General features: G+C 39.3%; 1 protein-coding gene across 2 annotated transcripts in view; it reads left to right on the forward strand.

Moving 5' to 3' along the window:
• ABCA3 (ATP binding cassette subfamily A member 3) overlaps positions 1-23,934 on the forward strand; it is a 111,059-nt gene that overhangs the window by 36,241 nt on the left and 50,884 nt on the right. For both annotated transcript variants that reach the window (XM_072599391.1, XM_072599393.1), the window contains exons 2-8: positions 906-986; positions 1,156-1,420; positions 3,117-3,244; positions 4,123-4,288; positions 5,936-6,195; positions 17,156-17,272; positions 19,397-19,517. In XM_072599391.1, coding sequence (XP_072455492.1) covers positions 933-986; positions 1,156-1,420; positions 3,117-3,244; positions 4,123-4,288; positions 5,936-6,195; positions 17,156-17,272; positions 19,397-19,517 — 1,111 coding nt within the window. In that variant the 5' untranslated portion in view covers positions 906-932. The remainder of the gene's footprint in view (positions 1-905; positions 987-1,155; positions 1,421-3,116; positions 3,245-4,122; positions 4,289-5,935; positions 6,196-17,155; positions 17,273-19,396; positions 19,518-23,934) is intronic.

The raw sequence follows: 23,934 nt of genomic DNA on the forward strand, positions 1-23,934 counted from the left end.
TAAGTGTCTGAGGCCAGATTTGAACTCTGGTCTTTCTGACTCTACACCTGGCACTATCCACTGTGCCACCTAGTTGCCCAACCTACATGTAGTAGATCCTTAATAAATACTTGTTTATTGGTTGGTTATATGGAACAAATTTGTTCTCTAATTAATAAAAAGTTGTTAAGCAATCCCATATCAAGTATGGCATTGGACCAAATGCCAAAAGTAGATAGAGGGCTATTCTTGAAGTCAAGAAAACTTGGGTTCAAGTCCTACCTGCAATACATAACTAGCTTGTGACCAGGGGCAAGTCATCCAACCTTTTGATTGTAAGTTGCAGACAGACAGACAGACAGACAGACAGACAGACAGACAGGTAGATAGATAGATAGATAGATAGATAGATAGATAGATAGATAGATAGATAGATAGATAGATAGATAGAGGCTATACATAGATCTCTGTGTGTGAAGGGAGTTTCCACATTAGGGGATTCTCACACCACTGAAATAAGATATGAACTATACCCTCTCATTACCAAAAAAGTACAGAAATCTCTGAGACGATAATTCTCCTTTCACTCAGGTACCTATTCCTTTAAAAAAGATAATCACCCACCCTGACAGACCTTACGTATTGATGATGCAGAAGGGAACGTTATAATCTGAAGACTCTTTTGGGCCACACAAGAAAACCTGTGGTCTTGGGTTTTTTCCTCTGTGTGTATGTGGTTTGGTTTTTTTTTATTGACTTTGAAAAAGCTAAATATCCGAGCAAAGGAGAGCCATGTCAGGGAAAGGGAGAATTTACATTAAACTGACTTGCTCTTGCCTATTATATTTACCTTCCCTTTCAACATATCTCTCAAAAGATCTGCAACTAAAATGTTTATTCCAAATGCTGTTTCTCTTTCTGTCTAGAGTTGAGCTTCCCCTTTGGACGGAAGAATGGCTGTGTTCAAGCAGTTTACACTTCTTCTCTGGAAGAATTACACCTTAAAGGTAGATATAGCTGTACAGGTGGGAAGAAATGGGGTGCAAGACATAGCACAGAGGGAAAAAATAATGCCAGTTCCCTTTCATTCGGTTTTGACTGTACCTCTTCAGGCAGGGGACCCCTGGAAGCTTGTGCTCAATTTTGGATTAATACAGGGTTTCATTTCTCTTTTAGAAGCGGAAGATTGTGGTAACAGTCTTGGAAATTCTCCTGCCGTTGCTGTTCTCTGGGATCCTAATTTGGCTTCGCCAGAATATTCACTCAGAAAACATTCCCAATGCTACCATATACCCTGGCCAGCCCATCAAGGATCTGCCCTTGTTTTTCAGCTTTCCTCCCAGAGAAGATACATGGGAGCTGGTTTATGTTCCTTCCAACAGTGAAGCTGTGAAGACTATCACTGAGATGGTGAAAAAAACTTTTGCCATCAATTTGAAAGGTTAGATGGTGTGGGGAGATAGAAGTTTTCTGTAAACTTATTACCAAATGGTTTTGCCAGAGGGCTCTTTTGGGTTTGGCACCTTATACTTGTCCCATTTAGCGATGACGATCTGTGTAGACTGATGAGTTTTTGGAAAATTAGGATTAAAAAAATTATAGTATAGTAGCCGTACCCCGACTTGCTGTGTGACCTTGGGCAAGTTATTTAACTTCAATTTCCTCATCTGCTGAATGGAAAGAATAGTTCATAGCTTATCTTTCAGTTTCACAGAAGGAACAAATGAGATGATGCTTAAGAAAGTCTTTCTGAAGAGTATAAAACTCTAAAGAAAATCATGCCGTTATTATTTGCACATAGAGGTGATCAATAAATATTTGTTGACTAGGATTTTTAATAGTAGAAGTAATAATAATAAAACAATGAGGGGGCAAACAGAGAACCTTTTCTTTTGGCAAAACCAAGGTTCTATTTGTAGTTTGTTCAAAGGACTTCCCTGGAATGGGCCTTCTGGGGCATTGCCCTAGAATTGGGTGCATTAGTAACCTTTGACCCCCACCAATGTTTTCAAGTCCTTACTTTTCAGGACAGTCTTACTCATTTGAAAAAGTTTGGTATGTACTTTTTCTTGGTATTTCGAAAGCAGGAGATGCCCTAGCTCTATGTGTGAAATGATTCCAGTAATGTACTCTGTTTACACAGGGTTTTGTGAGTGAGGGGAAAGCATGAGGAGAAAGAGTGACCCCTGAAGATATTTAGTAACTGTATTCTTCGCTAGTAGAATACAGTGTAAGAGCCAATGCAAATTCATCTTAATAGAGACCCTCAAGCAGAAGTTAGGTGACTATGTATTGAGGATATGGTAAATAGGATTCCTAATTGGGGTAGGAGGCTGTTCCAGTTCTGTGATTCTATAAGACTAATACTTTGCACAATGGGAAATTGCAGCTGTAGTTCACAGGGCCTGATATCTTGATTTTGCTTCTTGATTGAAGGAAATATTTGATTTGACAGTGATCTCTTCTGTTAGAGTGTGAGCTGAGATTCCATTCCATGTGGAAGAAGGGATAGCCTTGTTGTGCTCAGCCCCAAAGGACAGAACCTCAGTCTATGGGTTGAAGTTACAGAGAGGCAAATTTTGGTTCAAAATGAAAAGAAAGTTCCTAACAATTCAAGCTGTCTAGAAGCAGAATGGTCTGTCTTCAGAAGTAATGAATTACCTGTCAGTGGAGATCTTCCAGCAGAAGCTGGGTTAGCACTTGTCAAGGATGTTGTAGAGGTGATTCATGCTTCAGGGATGGGTTGAACAAGAGGACCTGGAAAGTCCTTTACAGCTTTGGATTCAGTGAGCAAAGTGTAAATAATGCCTTCAAGCCTTGATTCTGTTGAATTCAACACATATTTAGCATCCTACCTTGTACAAAGTGTAGTACGTTGGGTTGTTTTGGTTATGCGGGGACAAGAAGTTAAATAAGTCACAGTGTACGATCTAATAAGTTGGATTGTTTTCCCAAGCACTATTATACTTCATCTTCACTTGAGGAGAGAAGGGGACTTGTGTCCAAGGGAGACCTTTGTATGGGGTCATAGAGAGCTTTACAAGTGTGACCTCCCTTGGCCTCCCACATCTCCTTGGGTGATTGCACATTATTATCTCATGCAGAACACTCAGTGTGGGGCTTTGTTTTCTCTGCAGTTCGTGGCCTTCCCTCAGAAAAGGACTTTGAAGATTACATTAAGTTTGATAATCACTCTTACAGTGTGCTTGCTGGTATTGTGTTTGAGCACAGCTTCAGTCATTACAAGGAACCCCTTCCACTTGAGGTAAGAAAGTGTTTATTTATTAAAATTATTTTTGTGATTGCAATTGCTTGCAGTGATTTTAACAAAGCCTTTAGCCACAGAGGCCCCAAGTCATCATCCATCTTTCTGCCTTCACTTAGTTCAGTCAAATGGATCTTCATCTTGCTTCTGAAGGTCTTTTTTATCTAACATCCTTGATTTTCATGAAGTTCTTATGCTTGAACAGCTGTCAATACAGAATGATTTGACTCACTTCTTGTCTGAAGCTATGGGGCTAGGCCTCAAGGTCTCTCAGTGCCCTTTCCAGCTCTGTAAGCTTGCTAAAGGGGATATCGGTTCCTCGGCCTCTGCTCGCTTGTGGGCAGAACAGCTAGCTAGCATTTCAGGATGAAGTTAGGTGTGATTTCTCAACATTTTAAATACAGTATTTTTTTAGAAGAGAATGACATTTTTGTGTGGCTGGCCTGATGAGGCTTGTAAGACCCCTATTCTGGAGCTGGGAGTCACCGGGACCAAACATTTCTTCCATTTTTGGAATTAAGTTATGATTGACGATGCTTCACTTATTCATTGCTTCTAGAAGATACCGTTTGGATTGCTGACCAGTGGAGAGCCTGGCTTAGGTAGCCCAATGTCTGTGTCACTGTGGCGGGATTGGCTGCTTGGTTCAGGTCAAGATTGCTGTCATTCTCTGACTCAGCCTTTACTCACTGGAACATTCACGGCATGTGGGCATCTGTCCTGTAATCACATCACCAAAACGTCTTTTTGCCTAAAAAAAGTATTTGTTTTCAGGTTTCAGATGAAAAATGTTTATTCCCATTTGTTTTATTTACTTATTATTTATTTATTTCATTTATTTATTTTTTCACAGCTTGTTTCTTATTTGCCTTTCGTAGGTTAAGTACCACCTGCGCTTCAGTTACTTTCGAAAGAATAATATGTGGGAAGGGATGAATCTCTTTTTTCCAAAAGATATTGAAGGATGGCACACTACCTCTCTCTTTCCACTTTTCCCGAATCCAGGACCCAGGGAACCCTCATTTCCTGATGGAGGAGAACCTGGTGAGGAGAACTCTATATGCATGGGTTTTGTTTGTTTGTTTTTAAATAGCAGAGTGTCTTCAGCTGCCTAAGTCAGTTCAGTGCAATAAACATTTATTAAGAAACCAACATGGGGGAAGTAATAATGGGTATGAGAGAAATGCAAAATTTAGATAAGACCTAATTCCTGCCCTTGTGGAGCTTATAATCTAGAATGGGGACATATACCACATACACTAAAAGTATAAGAGAAATTAAACTGGAAATTAAACCAGACAATTCTCTTTTATCAGGAAAGACAACGTATACACATGTAGGTACATATAAAAATGCCACAATGTTACAAGATAGCAAGATGTCTAGATGTCTACTTCATCTTGAATTTTAGGGACTTTATTTTGCTTTTCTGTTTGCCCACTTTTCTTAACCTGCTCACCTTCTCCCCAGCCTCTATCCAGTTGATTGTCCCATGTTTTCTGGTCTTTTTCTACAACATCTCTCCCCTCATCCAGCCACCATCTTAGATCTTGTCTCAACTCACCCTGTGTTATTGCACTAGCTTCGTCGTTGGTCTTCCTACTTCCAAACCTTCCACACGCTTGCTAAAAACACACATCTGATCTTGTTTAAAAAGCTCCCTATTCTAAGAAACAATATAAACTCTTCACCATGACATTTAAAGCCCTTCATAGCCAGCTGCAGCCCACCTTTCCAGACTTATTTCACATTGTCCCCCTTTACACACTCTGTGTTCTAGCCTACTTGTCATTCCCCAAGCTTAGCTTTCCAGTTCTTTCCTCTGCATAGGCTGGCCATCATGCTTGGACTATATTCCTTCCTTGCCTCTGGCACTTAGAATTCTCAGCTTCTGCCAAGGTCCCTCTTATGTGCCACCTTGTACAGGAAACGTTTTCTAGTTGTTAGAATCCCCTAAGTGTTAGTGCTCTCTCCCTCCTCGAATTATATCACATTTATTTATCCGAAGCATTTATGTTTGAGTTTTTAAACTACCTGACAATTTTGCAGTTTAACTTCCCTAAATAAATGTTGTCTTGGAGCTGCTGCTTTAGAGCTGCTGGAGTTGTGATGAAGCTTGCTAACCATCTTATTGGGGCAGAGGTTGCTTAGCAGCCAGAGTGGTTGTTCACTAAATATATAACAGCAAAAGTGGCATATATGGTGGCTTGTATCACTACAATAGTATATACTCCTTGGGGCAGAGAATGTCTTTCATTTGTCTTTATATCCCCAGTATCTCTTACAGCACCCTGTAAATGGTAAGCTCTTAATCAATGCTTGCTGAGTTGAATTGAACCATCACCTTCATTGTTTTATGGTATAGTTTTGCCTATCCTATTTCTAGACCGTGTCTTGTTGTATTTGTTCTGTTAATATTAAGCATATTTACATAAGGGGGATAAGTAGAGATGAAAATATTACTGCTTGCTCCTATACCAGTCTTTGTGTGGTAGCGTCACTGAGGCAGAAAAGGTTTCCAACAATAGTGGGGCCAGAGAAGCGACCGTTTCTCTCCATCCATCATCATGAGAACTGTGGAGATGTCCTCCATACCTCCACTTATGTGGTAGGCAGCACTCTGAGAGCCAGCTGCCTGGCACCACCAATTTTCTACTTACTAGGCTTGGTGTCCTTTCCTTTCTTACTTAGGATATATCCAAGAGGGATTCCTGGCTGTTCAGCATGCTGTGGATAAAGCCATCATGCAATACCATGCCAGCGCTGCCGCGACCAGACTGTTTGAGAAGGTCAACATCATTGTAAAGAGGTTCCCATACCCACCGTTCATTTCTGACTCTTTTCTGGTTGCTATCCAGTACCAGCTTCCCTTACTGCTCATGCTGAGCTTTACTTATTCCACACTCACGATAACTCGTGCCATTGTACAAGAAAAGGAAAGAAAACTGAAGGTAACCACATTTGAGTTTTAAACTTCCTAACCATCCTAGCAGTTTAACTTCCGTAAATAAATGTCTCCTTGGAACTGCTGCTTTAGAGCTCCTGGAGTCGTGATGAAGCTTGCTAAACATCTTATTTGGGCAGAGGTTGCTTAGCAGCCAGAGTGGTTGTTCACTAAATATATAACAGCAAAAGTGGCATATATGTAAAAGTTGTGGTATGATTTTATTCTGCTTGTTGATTTTCCCCAAATCATAGCCTTGATCAAAAAATCAGAAAACATGTGTAAAGTACTTGTACTTATATGTAGCACTATGCAAAATGCTGTGAATTGATGGATATAATCTCTGCTCTTCGGATATTGACAGAGATTACGTTGTAAATACATGAAATACCAACAGCAGAGGCACAACATTAGTGTATAACTGAATATTAAGGTGGTTTCTATCACATATAGATGTATGGTTTCATTTTGTTATGCAGTCATATCAATTGTGTCCAAATCTTTGTGACCCCATTTGAGATTTTCTTGGCAGAGATACTGGAGTGGTTCACCATTTCCTTCTCCAGTTCATTTTATAGATGAAGGAACTGAGGCAAACAAGGTCAAATGACTTGCCCAGGGTCACACAGCTAGTAAGTGTCTGAGGCTAGACTTGAACTCAGAAAAATGAGTCTTCCTGCCTCTAGTCCTGGCCTCTGTATCTACTGTGCTACCTAGCTGCCCATGGTTACATAGATAGAGATATATTTTAAGGTAGTCCTAGGTAGTAGATGAGGTATAACTGTGAGGTAATGTGATTGATTTTCTAACCAGCAGATGAATTTTATGGATTCAGAGGAATGTTTCTCCTCTCAAAATTATCTCTTAAGGAGGTTATATACTTAACCTAATAATAATGTTATTGCTCAAAAACCTTTTTGAGATTCTTTTTTTTCTTTTAGAATTATCTTCAAAGCTTGTGGCCCATTGTTCTGAATGTCTCAAATGGGCATAAACCTTGAAGGGATTGCAGGAGCATTTTAAATGATTTGAGTGAAAAGTTTTAGAAAGTTATATGAAGAAAGTCACTTAAGAAATTTCATACTATATTTGAGAAGGTTCCACATGTGTAATGCTGTGAATTCATGAATTTGACTGAGGCAGAGATTCTCCTACTCTCTAACGTAGTTCCCAGTATGGTCAGTCGCTAAAGAAGACCATCTTCTGGCTGCCCATCCTTCTGTTTCCTCCCTGACATTTGTGAGCATTGTGTATGAAGTATCTACTATATGTAGCTAGGCAGAGCAAGGTGTTATTGGCGACCTTAATTTCAGTGACACATTTGACCAAGTCCTTCAAGGTGTCATTGTGGGGAAAATGAACAAAGGTGAACTTGATGAAAAAAATTATGTGGATTCATAATTCTTTCCTGAAGAGTCGTCATGAATGGGTTGGTTTGTTAAGCAGAAGGAAGGTTTTTTTAATAGTATTTATTTATTTTTAGTTTTCAACATTCACTTCCCTAAGATTTTGAGTTTTAAATTCCCCCCTCCCTCTTTCCTCCCCTCCCCAAGACAGTGTGCAATATGATATAGAGTCTGCTTATATATTCATATTGAACATATGTTCACATTCTTCGTAATGTAAAGAAGAATTGGTACTAATGGGAAGAACCATGAGAAAGAAGAAACAAAACAAAACAACAGAAGAATAGGAGAGCAAATAGTCTGCTTCCATCTGCATTCAGACCCCCAAAGTTCTTTCTCTGAATGTGGATAGCGTTCTCTATCATAAGTCCTTTGGGGGGCGGAGCTAAGATGGCGGAGTAGAAAGACGCACATACACATAGCTCTGAACCCACAACCCATAGAATGGCTACAGGGAAGTAACTCACGGCGAATTCCGCACCCAGAGGCCACGGAACATTGGAGCGAGGGAGATTTCTGTTCCAGAGAGACCTGCAAACCTCTCGCGGGGGGTCCTTTGCGCTGCGGACTGGGCGCCGGGACTGGGAGCTGAGTGCAGCCCTGCCGCGGCCGCGGCACCGAGAGGAAAAGATCCGAGCAGGCTTCACAGACAGGATCTCCAGCGGCCACGCAGGTCCCTCCACCCACAGAGGGATCTGCAAACATCTCCCAAAAGGTCCGTCCCGCTGCAGACACAAAGCCCAGCCCAGACCTGCTGCGGCCACGGCTGCGGCACCGAGAGAAACAGATCCGAGCAGGCTTCAGGGACGGGATCTCCAGCGGCCGCACAAGTCCCTCCACCCACAGGTGACAGGGGTGGGTGAGAGAGTCTCTTTGGCGGGTCGAGAGGGGAGTGGGGTGCCCCCATAATTCAGGCCCCCCCGAGAGGTAGAAGCTGAGAGGCGGCTGCAGACAGGGGCTCCCCAAGCGGGCGGGAGCCTGAATCCATTGCGGAAGGTCTGTGCATAAACCCCCTGAGGGAACTGAGCCTGAGAGGTGGCCCTGCCCCGATCTCAGCACCAGAACATAATCTCATACTGAATAGCAGCCCTGCCCCCGCCAAAAGCCCTGAGGCTGGAAGCAGCATTTGAATCTCAGACCACAAACACGGGCTGGGAGGATCAGGAGGTGAGGTGGGTGTGAGGAAAATATTCAGAGGTCAAGTCACTGGCTGGGAAAATGCCCAGAAAAGGGAAAAGAAATAAGACTATAGAAGGTTACTTTCTTGGCGAACAGGCATTTCCTCCCTTCCTTTCTGATGAGGAAGAACAATGCTTACCATCAGGCAAAGACACAGAAATCAAGGCTTCTGTGTCCCAGCCCACCCAATGGGCTCAGGCCATGGAAGAGCTCAAAAAGAATTTTGAAAATCAAGTTAGAGAGGTGGAGGAAAAGCTGGGAAGAGAAATGAGAGACATGAAGTCAAAGCATGAACAGCAGATCAGCTCCCTGCTAAGGGAGACCCAAAAAAATGTTGAAGAAATTAACACCTTGAAAACTAGCCTAACTCAATTGGCAAAAGAGGTTCAAAAAGCCAATGAGGAGAAGAATGCTTTCAAAAGCAGAATTAGCCAAATGGAAAAGGAGATTCAAAAGCTCACTGAAGAAAATAGTTCTTTCAAAATTAGAATGGCACAGATGGAGGCTAATGACTTTATGCAAAACCAAGAAATCACAGAACAAAGAGAGAAGAATGGAAAAATGGAAGATAATGTGAAATATCTCATTGGAAAAACAACAGACCTGGAAAATAGATCCAGGAGAGACAATTTAAAAATTATGGGACTACCTGAAAGCCATGATCAAAAGAAGAGCCTAGACATCATCTTTCATGAAATTATCAAGGAAAACTGCCCTGAGATTCTAGAACCAGAGGGCAAAATAAATATTCAAGGAATCCACAGAACACCGCCTGAAAGAGATCCAAAAAGAGAAACTCCTAGGAACATTGTGGCCAAATTCCAGAGTTCCCAGGTCAAGGAGAAAATACTGCAGGCAGCTAGAAAGAAACAATTCAAGTATTGTGGAAATACAATCAGGATAACACAAGATCTAGCAGCCTCTACATTAAGGGATCGAAGGGCATGGAACAGTATATTCCAGAAGTCAAAGGGACTAGGACTAAAACCAAGAATCACCTACCCAGCAAAACTGACTATAATACTTCAGGGGAAAAAATGGTCTTTCAATGAAATAGAGGATTTTCAAGTATTCTTGATGAAAAGACCAGAGCTGAAAAGAAAATTTGACTTTCAAACACAAGAATGAAGAGAACCATGAAAAGGTGAACAGCAAAGTGAAGTCATAAGGGACTTACTAAAGCTGAACTGTTTACATTCCTACATGGAAAGACAATATTTGTAACTCTTGAAACATTTCAGTATCTGGGTACTGGGTGGGATTACACATGCACACACGCTCACATACATAGAGACAGAGTGCACAGAGTGAATTGAATAGGATGGGATCATATCTTTAAAACAAAATGAAATCAAGCAGTGAGAGAGAAATATATTGGGAGGAGAAAGGGAGAAATTGAATGGGGCAGGTTATCTCTCATAAAAGAGGCAATCAAAAGACTCATTAGTGGAGGGATAAAGAGGGGAGGTGAGAGAAAAACATGAAGTCTACTCTCATCACATTCCACTAAAGAAAAGAATAAAGTGCACACTCATTTTGGTAGGCAAACCTATCTCACAATACAGAAAAGTGGGGGATAAGGGGACAAGCAGGGTGGCGGGGATGATAGAAGGGAGGGCATGAGGAGGAGAGTGCAATTCGAGGTCGACACTCATGGGGAGGGATAGGATCAAAAGAGAATAGAAGTAATGGGGGACAGGATAGGATGGAGGGAAATATAGTTAGTCCTATACAACACAACTATTATGGAAGTCATTTGCAAAACTACACAGATATGGCCTATATTGAATTGCTTGCCTTCCAAAGGGGAGGGGTGGGGAGGGAGGGAGGAAGAGAAGTTGGAACTCAAAGTGTTAGGATCAACTGTCAAGTAATGTTCTTGCCACTAGGAAATAAGAAAAACAGGTAAAGGGGTATAGACAGCTATCTGCCCCTACAGGACAAAAGAGAAGATGGAGACAAGGGCAGTGAGGGATGATAGAAGAGAGAGCAAATTGGTCATAGGGGCAATTAGAATGCTTGGTGTTTGGGGGGGGAGGGGAGAAAAGGGGAGAAAATTTGTAACCCAAAATTTTGTGAAAATGAATGTTAAAAGTTAAATAAATAAATTTAATAATATAAAAAAAAAATCGTAAGTCCTTTGGAGTTGTCTTAGATCCTTGCATTGCTGAGAAGAGCTAAGTCTATCAAAGTCAGTCATCGTACGCTGTGGCTGTAACTGTGTCCGATGTTCTCCTGGTTCTGCTCCCCTCACTCAACATCAGTTCATGTAAGTCTTTGCAGGTTTTTCCGAAGTCTGCTTGCTCATCATTTCTTATAGCAGAATAGTATTCCATTGCATTCATATACCACAACTTATTCAGCTATTCCCCAAATGATGGACATTCCCTTAATTTCCAGTTCTTGGCCACCACAAAAAGAGCTGCTATAAATATTTTTGTACACGTGGGTCCTTTTCCCATTTTTATGATCTCTTTGGGATATAGAGTTAGAAGTGATGTTGCTGAGCCAAAGGGTATGCATGTTTTTAGAGCCCTTTGGGTATGGTTCCAAATTGCTCTCCAGAATGGCTGGATCAGTTTACAACACCACAAACAATGCATTAGTGCTCCAGTTTTCCCACATCTTCTCCAACATTTATCACCTTCCTGTTTTGTTGTGTTAGCCAGTCTGATAGGTGTGATGTGGTATCTCAGAGTTGTTGTGATTTGCAATTCTCTAATCAATAGTGATTTAGAGCATTTCCTCATATGACTAGATATGAGCGATAGCTTTAATTTCTTCCTCTGAAAACTGCCTCTTCATAAGAAGGAGGTTTTTGGTGGCATTTTGCATTGCCATGAATCTCTTGTAATCATTAAGATGAATGGGCTTTGTCTTGTTTAACTTGGGTGAAGGACACTGAAATCCTGCTTATCAAATTTCCATGGGACACAGAACTCTGAGGAAGAATTAATACATTGCACAAATCTTAAATAACTGAACATATTGAATCAAAGGGCCAAAATAAAAAGATCTAATTTAATAGGGCTTATAATAGCAAATGAAACTGGTCTGGCCATCCACAGGAGAAGCACAGAGCACATGAAACAGTTGTCTTGCCCAGACCAGTGAGTGGTGTCAAAAAGAAACTAGGGCCACTAAACCAGACATGAGGATCCCTGTTACTGCATATTGACTTAGAAAGTGACACGTTAACATTAACTATGTTCTATTGTATTTTTTGTTACATATTTCCCAATTACATTTTAATCTGTATTGGAGACCCACAGGCCACATGTTTGATACCTTAGGCTCAGATAAGCCACTTACTGAATTTCTCAGTAAATACGTATAACTTAGAAAGTAACTGCAAATGAGTAACAGAAGAATACCACCTCCCTCTGTATTAGTAGCACTATCTCCCATGTCACCCAGGTGTGAACCCTGGAGTTATCTTTGACTCTTCCCCATGCCTTGCCTCACGTATCCATTCAATGACCTTCCCGGTCTCTCTTTCTCTTGTCTTTCCCTTAGGATTCTGGACAAGTCACTTAAAAACAACAAAAACCAACTACCCCCCCCCCAAAAGAAAACTTGTCTGTCTCAGTTTCTTCATCTGTAAAACAGAGATGCTACCACCTACCTCCCAAGGCTGTTGTGATGTTCAAATGAGATAATATTGGTAGTGTTTTGTAAACCTTCAAGTACTGTATAAATTCTTGCTATTATTATTCCAATGACCTTATTTTAGACCTCCATCTCTTCTTGACTAGACCATTATAACACCCTTCTTTGTCTACAATTATCCATCTTCCATATTACTGCCCAAAGAATCTTCCTAATGTGCCACTCATATTACATCTCTCCACTGTTTCAAAACCTTGAGAATTTAAGCTCCTGATGTTGACATTCATTCAAGACCCCCCAACATGCCAATCTAGCCTCATCTCGTTCTATTGTCCTTAACGTAGTTTGCGTCCAGCCAAACTGAACTTGATCCATTTCTTGTTCTCATCCTTCTTTATTTATGCCTTTTTCCTTTATTTATACCAAAGGTATCAAATTTCTGACCAGCAGATACAACTCAATGCAACCAACCAGATTAAAATGCAATTGGGAAATGTTTAACAAAATAAATAAAAATGATATAATACATCACAAATAATGTCTATTTGTGGTTTTCTAAGTCAACATGTAGCACTTGGGATTCCATTTCTATTTGAGTTTGGCACCAATGTCCCATTAGACTTAATCCTCACTTCTACTAAACCACTGAAGCCCTGTCCAGCTCTGAATTTATGATTCTTTGATCTCCCATTAAGTCATCCATGATAAAAGGAATAAATGTAAAGTTGCAATACTTAGGTTCAAAACAATCAACTCAAGTACAAGAGAGAGGACACACGGCCTTCACAGCCTTTCTTGTGAAAAAGATCTGGTTACTTCAGTGGCCTGCAAATTCGTTATGAATTTCAAGAAGGAAATAGCAGCCAAGACAGCTAATGCTGACTTGGGCAGCATTAAAAGAGACAGCGTCCATGACAAGAGAGGTGAGAGTCCTGCTGTACTCTTTGTGCCCTGGTTGCATCACATCTTAAGTGCTATGTCCAGGTCTGGGCATCATTTTCTAGGAAGGGCATAGACGAGTAGAAATTCATTCAGAAGGGAATAATAAGCAGGGTGGTGAGGAGCCGAGGAGCCTAGAAACTATGTCTTATGAGGATTAATTGGAGGAGTTAGGAATGGTTTAGCTTAGAGAAGAGGAGAGTAAAGGAGGGGATTGGGGGGGAGCAGATTTGAAGGACAAGCTTGTGGAGGGAATTAAACCTATTCTGCTTGTCCTCTGCAGGCAGAAGTAGCAACAGTGGGAACAAACTGAAGGAAGGTGGATTTAGGCTTGATATAGGGAAAATGCCTCAACAGTTAGAGCAGGCCTTCACAGCATATGTCCTGCAGGCAATATGTTGTGCAGGCATGTTTTACATCTTCAAGGACCACCCAAAATCCTTTGGCAGACCATATGTTGTGCAGGCCTGAATTAGAGCCTTCCCAAAGTGAAATGGGCTTCCTCAAGAGGTTGTAGGTTTCCCCTCCCTAGAGGTCTCTAAGTCAAGACTGGATGACCCCTTATCTGTTATCTAATATCTGATATCTAATATATGTTATATTCTAAAGGACAGAGATTCTTGTTCAAGTTGTTTCTTCATCATGATTGTGATTCTTTGCTATCTTTTGGTTATCATTCTATCTGTTTGTTCTTTCTTAGTCAGATTATCATCATTTCTTGTCCACTAAGCACAGTTCTGAGATTAAATAACTTGTCTGTCGTCGCACAACTAGTAAATGTGTGGGAAGGTTTATACCTAAGTCTCTTTTGACTTCAAAGTCATAGACGAGAAGAGTCTGAACTCACACCTCGGCATTCTGATTTTGTGTTCATCTTGCATACTTCATGTACCTTTTAGTTCTCATGATAACCTTGTACAGGTTTTACACTTAAATTTATTTTTTTAAAGTTTTATGGATGTCCTGTATTTTTATGTTACAGTCATTTCTGAAAATATGGTCCTCCCCTCCAAATTGAACCTCACCTTTTAACAAAGAAAAACAGCCTACCAAAAGCATCCAATATAGTGACTTCTCCACTAGTGGTCTGTCCCCCGCCGCTTCGCTAAGTGAGAGGGCAGTGATGGCCTTCCTTATTGTAATCCCTTCTTCTGGATCCTTATCAGAGTTTGGCATCCTTCCGTCTATCTCTTCCTTTACTTTACCATAGTCACTGTGTGTGTAGTTCAAAGTTTGGCTTTGCTTGTTTTGCTCTTATCATTCCATACATTTTCCCCAGATTTCTCTGAATTCTTCTTATTTGTCATTTCTACACAGTAATAGTCCATTGCATTCAATATATCATAGGTGTTCCAACTATTCCCTGGTTGATGGGCAACCAAGTCAGGTCAAGTCAGCAGGCATGTTTTGGGCACTTACAAATACAAGCAGAAAGACAGTCCTTGCCCTCCCTGACTTGTACGACCACAAAAAGGGCTGCTGGGAATATATCAGCATATATTGGGTCTTTGTCCCTATCTTTCACCTTCTTGGGGTGTATATATGCCCACTTATGGGCCCACTGGGCCATAGGATGTAAATGGTTGAGCTGTTTTCTTGTGTAATTATGAAATCGAAACCTAAAACAGTTCAAAAAAATCATGGCATTAGCAAGACTGTGTTGGTTTGTCTGATTTCCTGCAACTCTTCGAATATTGATTGTTTAAATTTGTTTTTAATCTTTGCCAGTTTATAGGGCATGAAGGGAGACCTCAGGGTCATTTTAATTTGCACCTCTCTATTAATGATTTGGGTTAATGATATGTTAGTAGTTTGCAGTTCTTTTGAAATCTGTTCATGCCCACTAAATTAGGAAGAATCAGAAATGCATCATAGTAACTCAGTGTTCAGTAAACCCAGGAATATAAATTGCCTGTGGAAGAAAGAACTCTGTATCTGACAAAAATTGCTGAAAAAACTGGAAAGCAATTAGTTTTGGACCAACAGCTTAAAGCATATGACACAACAAGCTTAAAATGGATACATAAACTGAATATTAAAGGTCACATCTTAAAATAAGGTAGGTAACAGATCAGTTTCCTTTTGTAGGTGTAGCTGGAGGAAAAAATTTAACCAAACAAGGGATGATATAGTCAGTAACAGAAGGCAAAGCAGATAATTTTGATGAAATTAAGTTGAAAAGCTGTTGCATAAACAAGAACAAAAAAAATTTGGGTAAGAAGGGAAGTAGTCTTTCTATCAATGGTAGGGTGAAGGACAGGGAACAAAAATGTGTTGAGCACCAGCTGTCCGCCTGGCACTGTGCAAAGTGCTTGGAAATTATTACCTCATTTGATCCTTGCAACAACTCTGTGAGGTAGTTGTTATTATCATCCCCATTTTACAGTTAGGGAAACTGAGGCAGGCAGAGGTTAAGTGACTGGCCCAGAGTGATATAGCTAGTAACTCTCTGAAGCTGAATTTGAACTCAGGTCTTCCATACTCCAGGCCAATAGCTCTATCCACTGCACCACCAGGTTGAATCAGATCTCTCTGATAAGTGTCTGATATCAGGGATACATAAAGGGAACACATACTGGCTGTATGACCCTGAGCAAATTATTAACCTCTGTGTTCTAGATAATGCTCTTAAGACCATAAGTTTCAGGGAAGGTGGCGGCCTGCATTGGCAGCAGTAATTTTTTTCCCCAGGGAATTCGCTATGCCAGTGAAATCAATATAGTCATGGAGACTATATAAATCTTCGAGAAGCTCCATGTAAGGAACTGTGATGTGACTGGCTCAAAAGCTGATTTTATTTTGCATTAATAAAATTGTAGTGGCTACATTAATTTTTAAAATATATAGTAAAAAACAATAGCTCTCCTTTGTAGAGGTGTTTTCCCTCCTAAAACACAGTTCTAACCTTCTGATCCCCTACTCGATAAACACTAGTGGCTCCTGATTATTCTATAAACTCCTCTGTTTGGAATTTAAAGGTCCTTGCAACCTGGCCCCATCCTCCCTTCCCAGCCTTATTCTATATTAGTGTCCTCTACGCACTTGTGTTTATTTTTTATATACCTGCATAAATAAGTGTTGTCCCTTCTGTTAAAATATATGTTTCTGAGAGGAGGGACTTCTGCTTCTGGCTTTTAGCCCTATGTTTAACACAGTGTCTTGCAAATAGTAGGGGCTTAAAAAAATGCTTGTTTGATGATTAATTGATTAAAAGATATTCTCTCTGTCAAACTATGCACAAAATATTGTAGTCCCTTTTAGGTACCATTTTTGATAGTAACATTGATAAACAAGAAATACATCCCCAGAGGGCAGACCAAGATGATAAGGGTTTGCAAACTGCCATGTTGTCCTGTCACCGTAGTTGCTGATAGATCCCCAAAGAGATCATATGAAGAGGAAAAGGACTCATATACACAAATATTTATAGCATCTCTTTTTGTGGTGGCAAAGAATTAGAAACCAAGGCAATGCCAATTAGTTTAGGAATGACTAAACAAATAATGGTACGTGAATGTAGTAGAATACTATGGAGTTATAAGAATAACGAAAGAGAAAGTTTTAGAGAAACCTGAGAAGATTTGCTTGAGCTGATGCAAAGTGAAGTGAACAGAACCAGAAGAAAAGTTTATACAGTAACAACATTGTGAAGTTAAACAACTTTGTAAGATTTAAGAACTCTGATCATTGCAATGACCAGAATATGGTGAAGAAGCATCACAGAGACCTTCATCTTAGTCATACTCAGATTTAGGGAATCATTTTCTATATTAATCTAATAGCAGATAAAATGTCAAATCTTGTAATGTTTGGTCTCTTTTTCACCTCTCACAGGAGTACATGCGCATCATGGGACTCAGTAACTGGCTTCACTGGAGTGCCTGGTTTCTCACATTCTTCCTGCTCCTACTTTTTACTGTCTTTTTTATGACTGTGCTTTTCTGTGTCAAGGCAAGTATTTGGTTTTCTCCAACTTTTTGAGTCTGCTTTTTGGGAGGGAAATTTCTCTTGGGCTAAGTGGTGATGAAGGTGAAAGCTGAATGAAATAATTTTTCCAGTCACCCAGGTTTGCAACCTAGGAGTCCTCCTTGACTTCTCACTCTTACTCATCCCAAATATAAAATTAGCTGCCAAGTCTTTTTTAATTCCACCTCCTCAACATCTTTTGCATCTGTTCTCTTTTCTCTGCCCACACTAGAACTATCCTAATACAGACCCTCATCATTTCTTGCCTGGATTATTGCAATAGCCCTTTTAAAAATATAATAGCATTTTAATAAATTCCAGTTTATAAAATTTTCCCATGACATGGTCAAATCATTTGGTCTTATTTTTCCTTTTTAAGGAGATTTCTTTTTAGTAGCTAATTTCTTTTTGTAGAATAGCATGAGAACTCTCCTGAACCCTGAAGCAATAGCCTCTTAACTAGTCTTTCCTCATCTAGTCTCTTCTACCTGTAATCCATCTTCCACACACAGCTGCCAAATTGATATCCCTGATGTTCAGATCTGACTGTGCGGTCTGTCCTCTGTCCAAGAACTTGTAGTGGTTCCCCATTGCCTTTAGGATAAAAAAAAAATTTGGCATTGAAAGCCCTTCATACCTAGAGCCAGCCTGTCTTTCTGATCAGATTATGCATTGTTCTCTCTCATGCATGCTGTGCCCCCACCAGACAAGACTACTTATTCTTTCCACTGAGGACATTCCACCTCCTTGATGCCTTATCGGCATAGGGGCTGTCCTCTATGTCGAGAGTACTCTCTGTACTCCCAGATGCCTCTTGGAACCACTTAAGCCTTTCAAGGCTTAGCTCCAATACTACTTCTTCAAGAGGCCTTTGTTAATTTTCCCAGTTTTTTTTATCCTTTCCCTCTTCCTACCCCCATCACCTATATATTTTTTGCATATATCTTGTATTTATGTGTGAAAGTTTCTCCCCCTTGCAGACTGTAACGTTCTTGAGGTTAGGAACTGCCTCACTATCGTATTTGTATCTTCAGCACCAAGCACAAGGCCTAGGATGTAGTAGGTGTTGGCTAAACGTTTATCCTATTATTTGTTACGTCTCTTGGGAAACAATTATTGCAGTAGAAATTAGTTGCAGTAGCAGCACTGTAATGTTAAATAACATGTTATGTTTTCTATCCCATCCCCTCTTTTCATCACTTACACATAGGACTAGAATTTTAGTACAGAACCAAAAAATTTCTTTGAAACAATTAGTAATTCATTAATGTTGCAAAATATAAAATAAACTTAAAATCTTCAATATTTTTATATATTGCTACCAAAACCCAGCAGGAGGTGATAGAAAAAGAACTTACATTCAAAATAACTGCAAAATACATAAAGTCTCTGCAATCTAAAATACTACAATGATAAATATGACTATAAAATATTCTTTATATAGGGATAAAGAAAGACTTAGATAATTGGAAAGATATTCATTGTCCGTGGTTGGACTATGGCAATATAACAGAAATGGTAATACTGCCTCAATTAATTTACAGATTTAGTGCCTTGCCAGTCAAACTACCAAGTTCTACTTTATTGAATGAGACAAAGAAATAACAAAATTCATCTAAAGGGAAAAAAGATAGTGAAGTGGTAGAAAGAAAGTAGGAATGAAAGGGAGGCCAGCAATACCAGATCTCAAATTACACTATTAAGCAGAAATCATCAAAACTAATACTGGTTTAAAAAAATGGAAAAGACCCCAAAACAACCAAGTATATTAGTGTGGTATTGAGTTAAGCTGTATCTTAGGATAATTCAGGGAGCTCCTTATTTGACAAAAACTGCTAGGAAAACTGAAAAGCAGTTTGGTAGGAATTACATTCACACCAGCAACCATCAGTTTATACTCTGTATCACAACGAACTCCAGTTAGATACTTGCCATAAATATAAAAGATCACAGCACACAAAAAATTACAGGAGAATAAAGGGAGGTACCTGTACACCTATGGCTAAGGGAGAACTAACTAAACAAGAGATAGAGGTGATCATAAAAGGGGAAATAGGCAATTTTTAATTCCATAAAACTGGCTAAACAGATTTAATGAATGTTTTACAGTTGGAAGAGAACATTGCAGTGATCACCAACAGTGACCCATCTTTGGTGTTTGTCTTTTTGATGTGTTTCGCCATTTCTTCCATCTCCTTCAGTTTTATGGTCAGCACCTTCTTCAATAAAGGTGAGTCTAGGGGCCCTAATACATCAAATTCTGTGTTTCCCAGAGATACAGTGGAAATGAGTTTGTGAGGGCCCCCTTCTCTACAGCATCCCTATAATTTGCATTTATCATGTACAAGAAGCTGAGATTGTTGAGATTCATTCAGTCCTTCCAGAGCCAAATTTTCTTATGTGGTTATGAGTGTATTAACTCTTCTCAAAAACTGAAGGAAAATAATTGTACTCTGTTGATCATAAGATCATAGATTTAAAGCTGAAAGGGAACTTGAAGGTCGTTCATTCACAGAATGGCAGAGTTCAGTGCCCCATCTGTGGCACAGAATCACTTCTACAACATGCCCAACAAGTCATGATTTGCTTGAAGACCTCTCGTGCAGTAAAGCCCAATGATCAGGATATTATCTCGTTAAAACAAGCTTAAATCAACTTCAACTTCTACCCATTATTCCTAGTTTTGCCCCTTTACGCATGACATCTTCAAATGCTTGACAGCTATCATGTCCCCCTACGGCTTCTGTGCTCCATCCACAGTTCTTTGAGTCAACTCTTCTGGTGCAAATTCAGGAGTCTGTCATTGTAGTGGTCATCCTTGGTTTACTCTCGGCTTACCAGTGTCCTTTCTAAAAGGTAGTATTCAGAATATGATAGAATGTAAGCTCCTCCAGAGTAGGGTTATTTCATTCTTCCTATTCCTATTGCCACCTCAGTGACTGGCACATAATTGGTACTTAATAAATGCTTATTGATTGATTAATTAACCAAAACAGAATCCAGTGTGACTGTCACTTCCTTATTCTTAATGCAGCCTATTCTTGGTTACCATAACATAATTCTGACACATATTGAACCTTGCACTACCCCTCCCCCAGATTTTTCAACCTCTGTTTTCAAGCCATATCTTCTCATACTGGGTAAGATTGGTTTTTTCAAACCCATGTTTAAGACTAGTCATCCATCTCTGTCATTTATTTAAATTTCATCTTTTTAGATCTAGTCCAACATTCTAGCCTGTCAGGATCTTTGTGGATTCTTGTCATTCACCAGAACATTTATGCCTTTATCTGATTCATTTATAAACCTTTGAAACAGCACAGGACAAAAGCACTGGCCCAGGACTGAGTTCAAACCTGGCCTTAGATACTTGACATTTACTTGCTGTGTGACCCTGGGCATGTCACTTAACCCCAATTGCCTTGCAAAAAAGGAAGAAAAGAAGGAAGGAATGAAGGAACGAACGAAGGAAGGAAGAAAAAAGAAGAAGAAACAGCACAGGACTAAGGACACAGTCCCTGAGGGCAATTTGCTAGAGACTTTTTTCCGAGTCAGTATCAAACCATTAATGAATATCTTTATGTTGGTCTATTCATCCAGTTCCAAATACTCTTTATTTGTGCAGTCATCTAGCCAACATCTTTCTATCTTGTCCATTGGAATACTTTGATAGACTTTATCAAATGCTTAGTTTAAAATTGAGGAACAACATTATCTATATTGTTTCCTTAATCTATTAGTCTATTAACACTGTGAAAGGAAGTTAAGTCAGGTTGGCATAGCTGTACTTTTAAAAAATTGGCATCTTGTTTCCCTCAGATGAATCATTCCCGCCTTCCCTACACAGTGAGTCTTCCTGTAATAAAAGTTAAGAAAAAAAACAGTTTAGCAAAACCAACATTACTTGAGTTGAACATCACATGGGAAATTCCATCTCTATAGTTCCCTACCTCTCTAATGAAAGGAGGAGGGAGGTGAACCTGCATGTCTTCAACGCCTCTTAAGGGCCAAGTTTGGTCATTGTGACATTATACAACATTCAGTACTGTCTTGATATTCTTTCTACTCACATTTTTGAAGTCGTTGTGTACATTGTGTACATTGCTTTCCTGGTTCTGCTTCCTTCATGTTGTATTAGTCATTGAAGCCTTCCCAAGCTTCTCTGAATTCTTTATATGTATTATTGTTTCTTGGGGCACAGTAATATTCCATTACATTTAAGTGCAATTTGATTAGCCATTCCTCAGTTGATGGGTACCTACTTTGTTTCCAGTTCTTCATCACAACAAAAAGTGCTACTGTGAATATTTTGTTATATATGGAACTTTTCTTTCTTTAACCTGATTGGGGTACCTAGCGTAGAGATCTCTGGGTCAAAGAGTGTGAACATTTTAGTCTTCTTTTTTATAGCTTCAAATTGCTTTTTAGAATAGTTGAGCCAGTGCACAGCCTATTATATTGCAACTGCTCCAGCATTGACTTCTTTTGTCTGTTTTCATCTTTACCAGTTTTTGGAGTGTGAGATGAAACCCCTGAGTTGTTTGGGCTTACGTTTCTCTTATTATAAGGGATCCAGAGTAGTTGTTCACATGACTGCTAATAGTTTGCTATTCTTTTGTGAATTGTTCATATTATTTGACCATGTATCTGTTGGGGAATGATTCTTGATCTTATGTATTTATGATAACTCCCCATACATCTTGGATATCAGACTGTTAAAGAGATTTTTTTTGAATTGGAAGTTTCTCTTCTTATATAAGCTGTGTTGATTTTGTATATTGAAAAGATTTGCAACCCCGTATAATCAAAATGATCTTTTAAAAACTCTTCTGAGGTGTCTTTTGTTCCTTGTAAGAATTCTTTCTGTAATTGTAGTTGTCAAAGGTAACCACCATCTATTTTAAAATTATGTAACCTTTTATATCTAAGTCAGGTATTCATTTGGAAATTATTGTTGTATATGGCAAAAGATGCTGATCTAATCTCATTTTTTTTTACTCATTTGCTTTCAATTTTCCCAACAGGAAAAATGACTCAGGACTCTGTTCCTAAACATAGAGTTCTTCCCTAAAGTAGCTTATGTTCTTGGACATGACTTGTTCTTGATAAAGCTACACTAGATCTTTGTGGTCACTGTGTCCCTTTTCTAGATATTCATTATCCATCCCTATAATTGCGTGTTCTATAATTTTGTCATGAAACTAAGTCAAGTTCAGTTACACAGAGATTGCAGACTTCATTTTTCTCCTTTTGGGGGCATTGATGACCCTCTGTCCTTTTGCAGTCCTCAGGTCCATTTATCTGTGGTTGATCACAGATCATTGGTAGTGGTTGTGTAGTTTATGTGGACCTAGTGACTTCAACTCACCAAGTCTTACTATCTCCTCACCTAGTCTGTGTATATACTCCCTATCAGTCATGTTTGTTCTATATTTTCCAGTCCAAAGTTTGTTCTGTTTGGTGGAGAAAAGCAAAAAATATGAACTGAACTTTAGCCTTCTCTTATCAGCATCCAGTCCAACTCGAGCAGCAGTTTTATACCCCTCTTGATCCTCCTTTCTTCCCCTAACATAGCTTTTAAAATTCCTTTTGGTTGTCATTATCTTTCCTTGACAGTTTAGATCATTTGGAGCTTTAGTATCCTAACAATCTTACTGGACTAAACTATGATCTTGTATTAATCCTACTTAACTGCCATTGCTTCTATCAACTCTACAAATTTTTTTTTTACAATTTTGAAAATTCTGAATGAAATGAACACCTAAAAAGAATATTTCTGTCTATAAAGTAGAACAAAAAAAGAATGTTATATGTGAAATCACAAATCTCTGTTACAGTTTTTTAAATGTATCTTCAGCATGTTACTTTCAAAGTGGTCCTGCTTGTTTCTTTCTCAACTTACTTCTTGCTCTTCTATGACTCTTGAAAAATACTTTAATGATCTTCTTTTCTTTCTCTCGTTTATTTTTTGACAACACTATTGTTAATTCCCTTCTCCCTCTAAATTAAAAAAAAAAACAGCAACACAAGTGAAATTCTTGTAATCAGTAAGCATAGTCGAGTAAAACAAATCCACACATTTACCATGTCCAAAAATGTCTGTTTTGTCCTGCCCCTTGAGTCACAGGGCCTGCGTCAGGAGGTGACCTCTGGGGTTGTGGCTGGTCCTTCATTGATGGGAGTTCTTAAGTTTTCAAAACGACTGAGAACCCTGAGCAGGACTGAGAAGGGGTTGACGTGAAAAGTGTTGACATCTTATGTGCTGAAATTAAAGCATACAGAGTCACTCTGAAAACTGAATTGCTTATATTGATATTCAATATTCAGTTTTTAAATGAAACATTTCATTTCAAGCGATGTTACCTTGTCTTTTATAGTATTTTTATTACCGTCTGAATTGTTCTCCTGGTTCTGCTTACTTCACTCTGCATCTGTTCAACATAGCTTGTCAGCTTTCTCTGAAACTTATCATCATCCCTTTTATCATTTTTTATGATAGTATCATAAAATCATTCCATTACATTCACATACCCTCATCCATTATTCAACTAATGGGCACCCCCCCCAAAAAAAATTTTGTTTCCACTTCTTTGCTAAAACAAACAAACAAAAAGCTACTTTCAGTATTTTTGTATGTGGGCATCTTT

The sequence above is a fragment of the Notamacropus eugenii genome, chromosome 1 (assembly GCF_028372415.1).
Source record: "Notamacropus eugenii isolate mMacEug1 chromosome 1, mMacEug1.pri_v2, whole genome shotgun sequence".
Lineage (NCBI taxonomy): Eukaryota > Metazoa > Chordata > Mammalia > Diprotodontia > Macropodidae > Notamacropus > Notamacropus eugenii.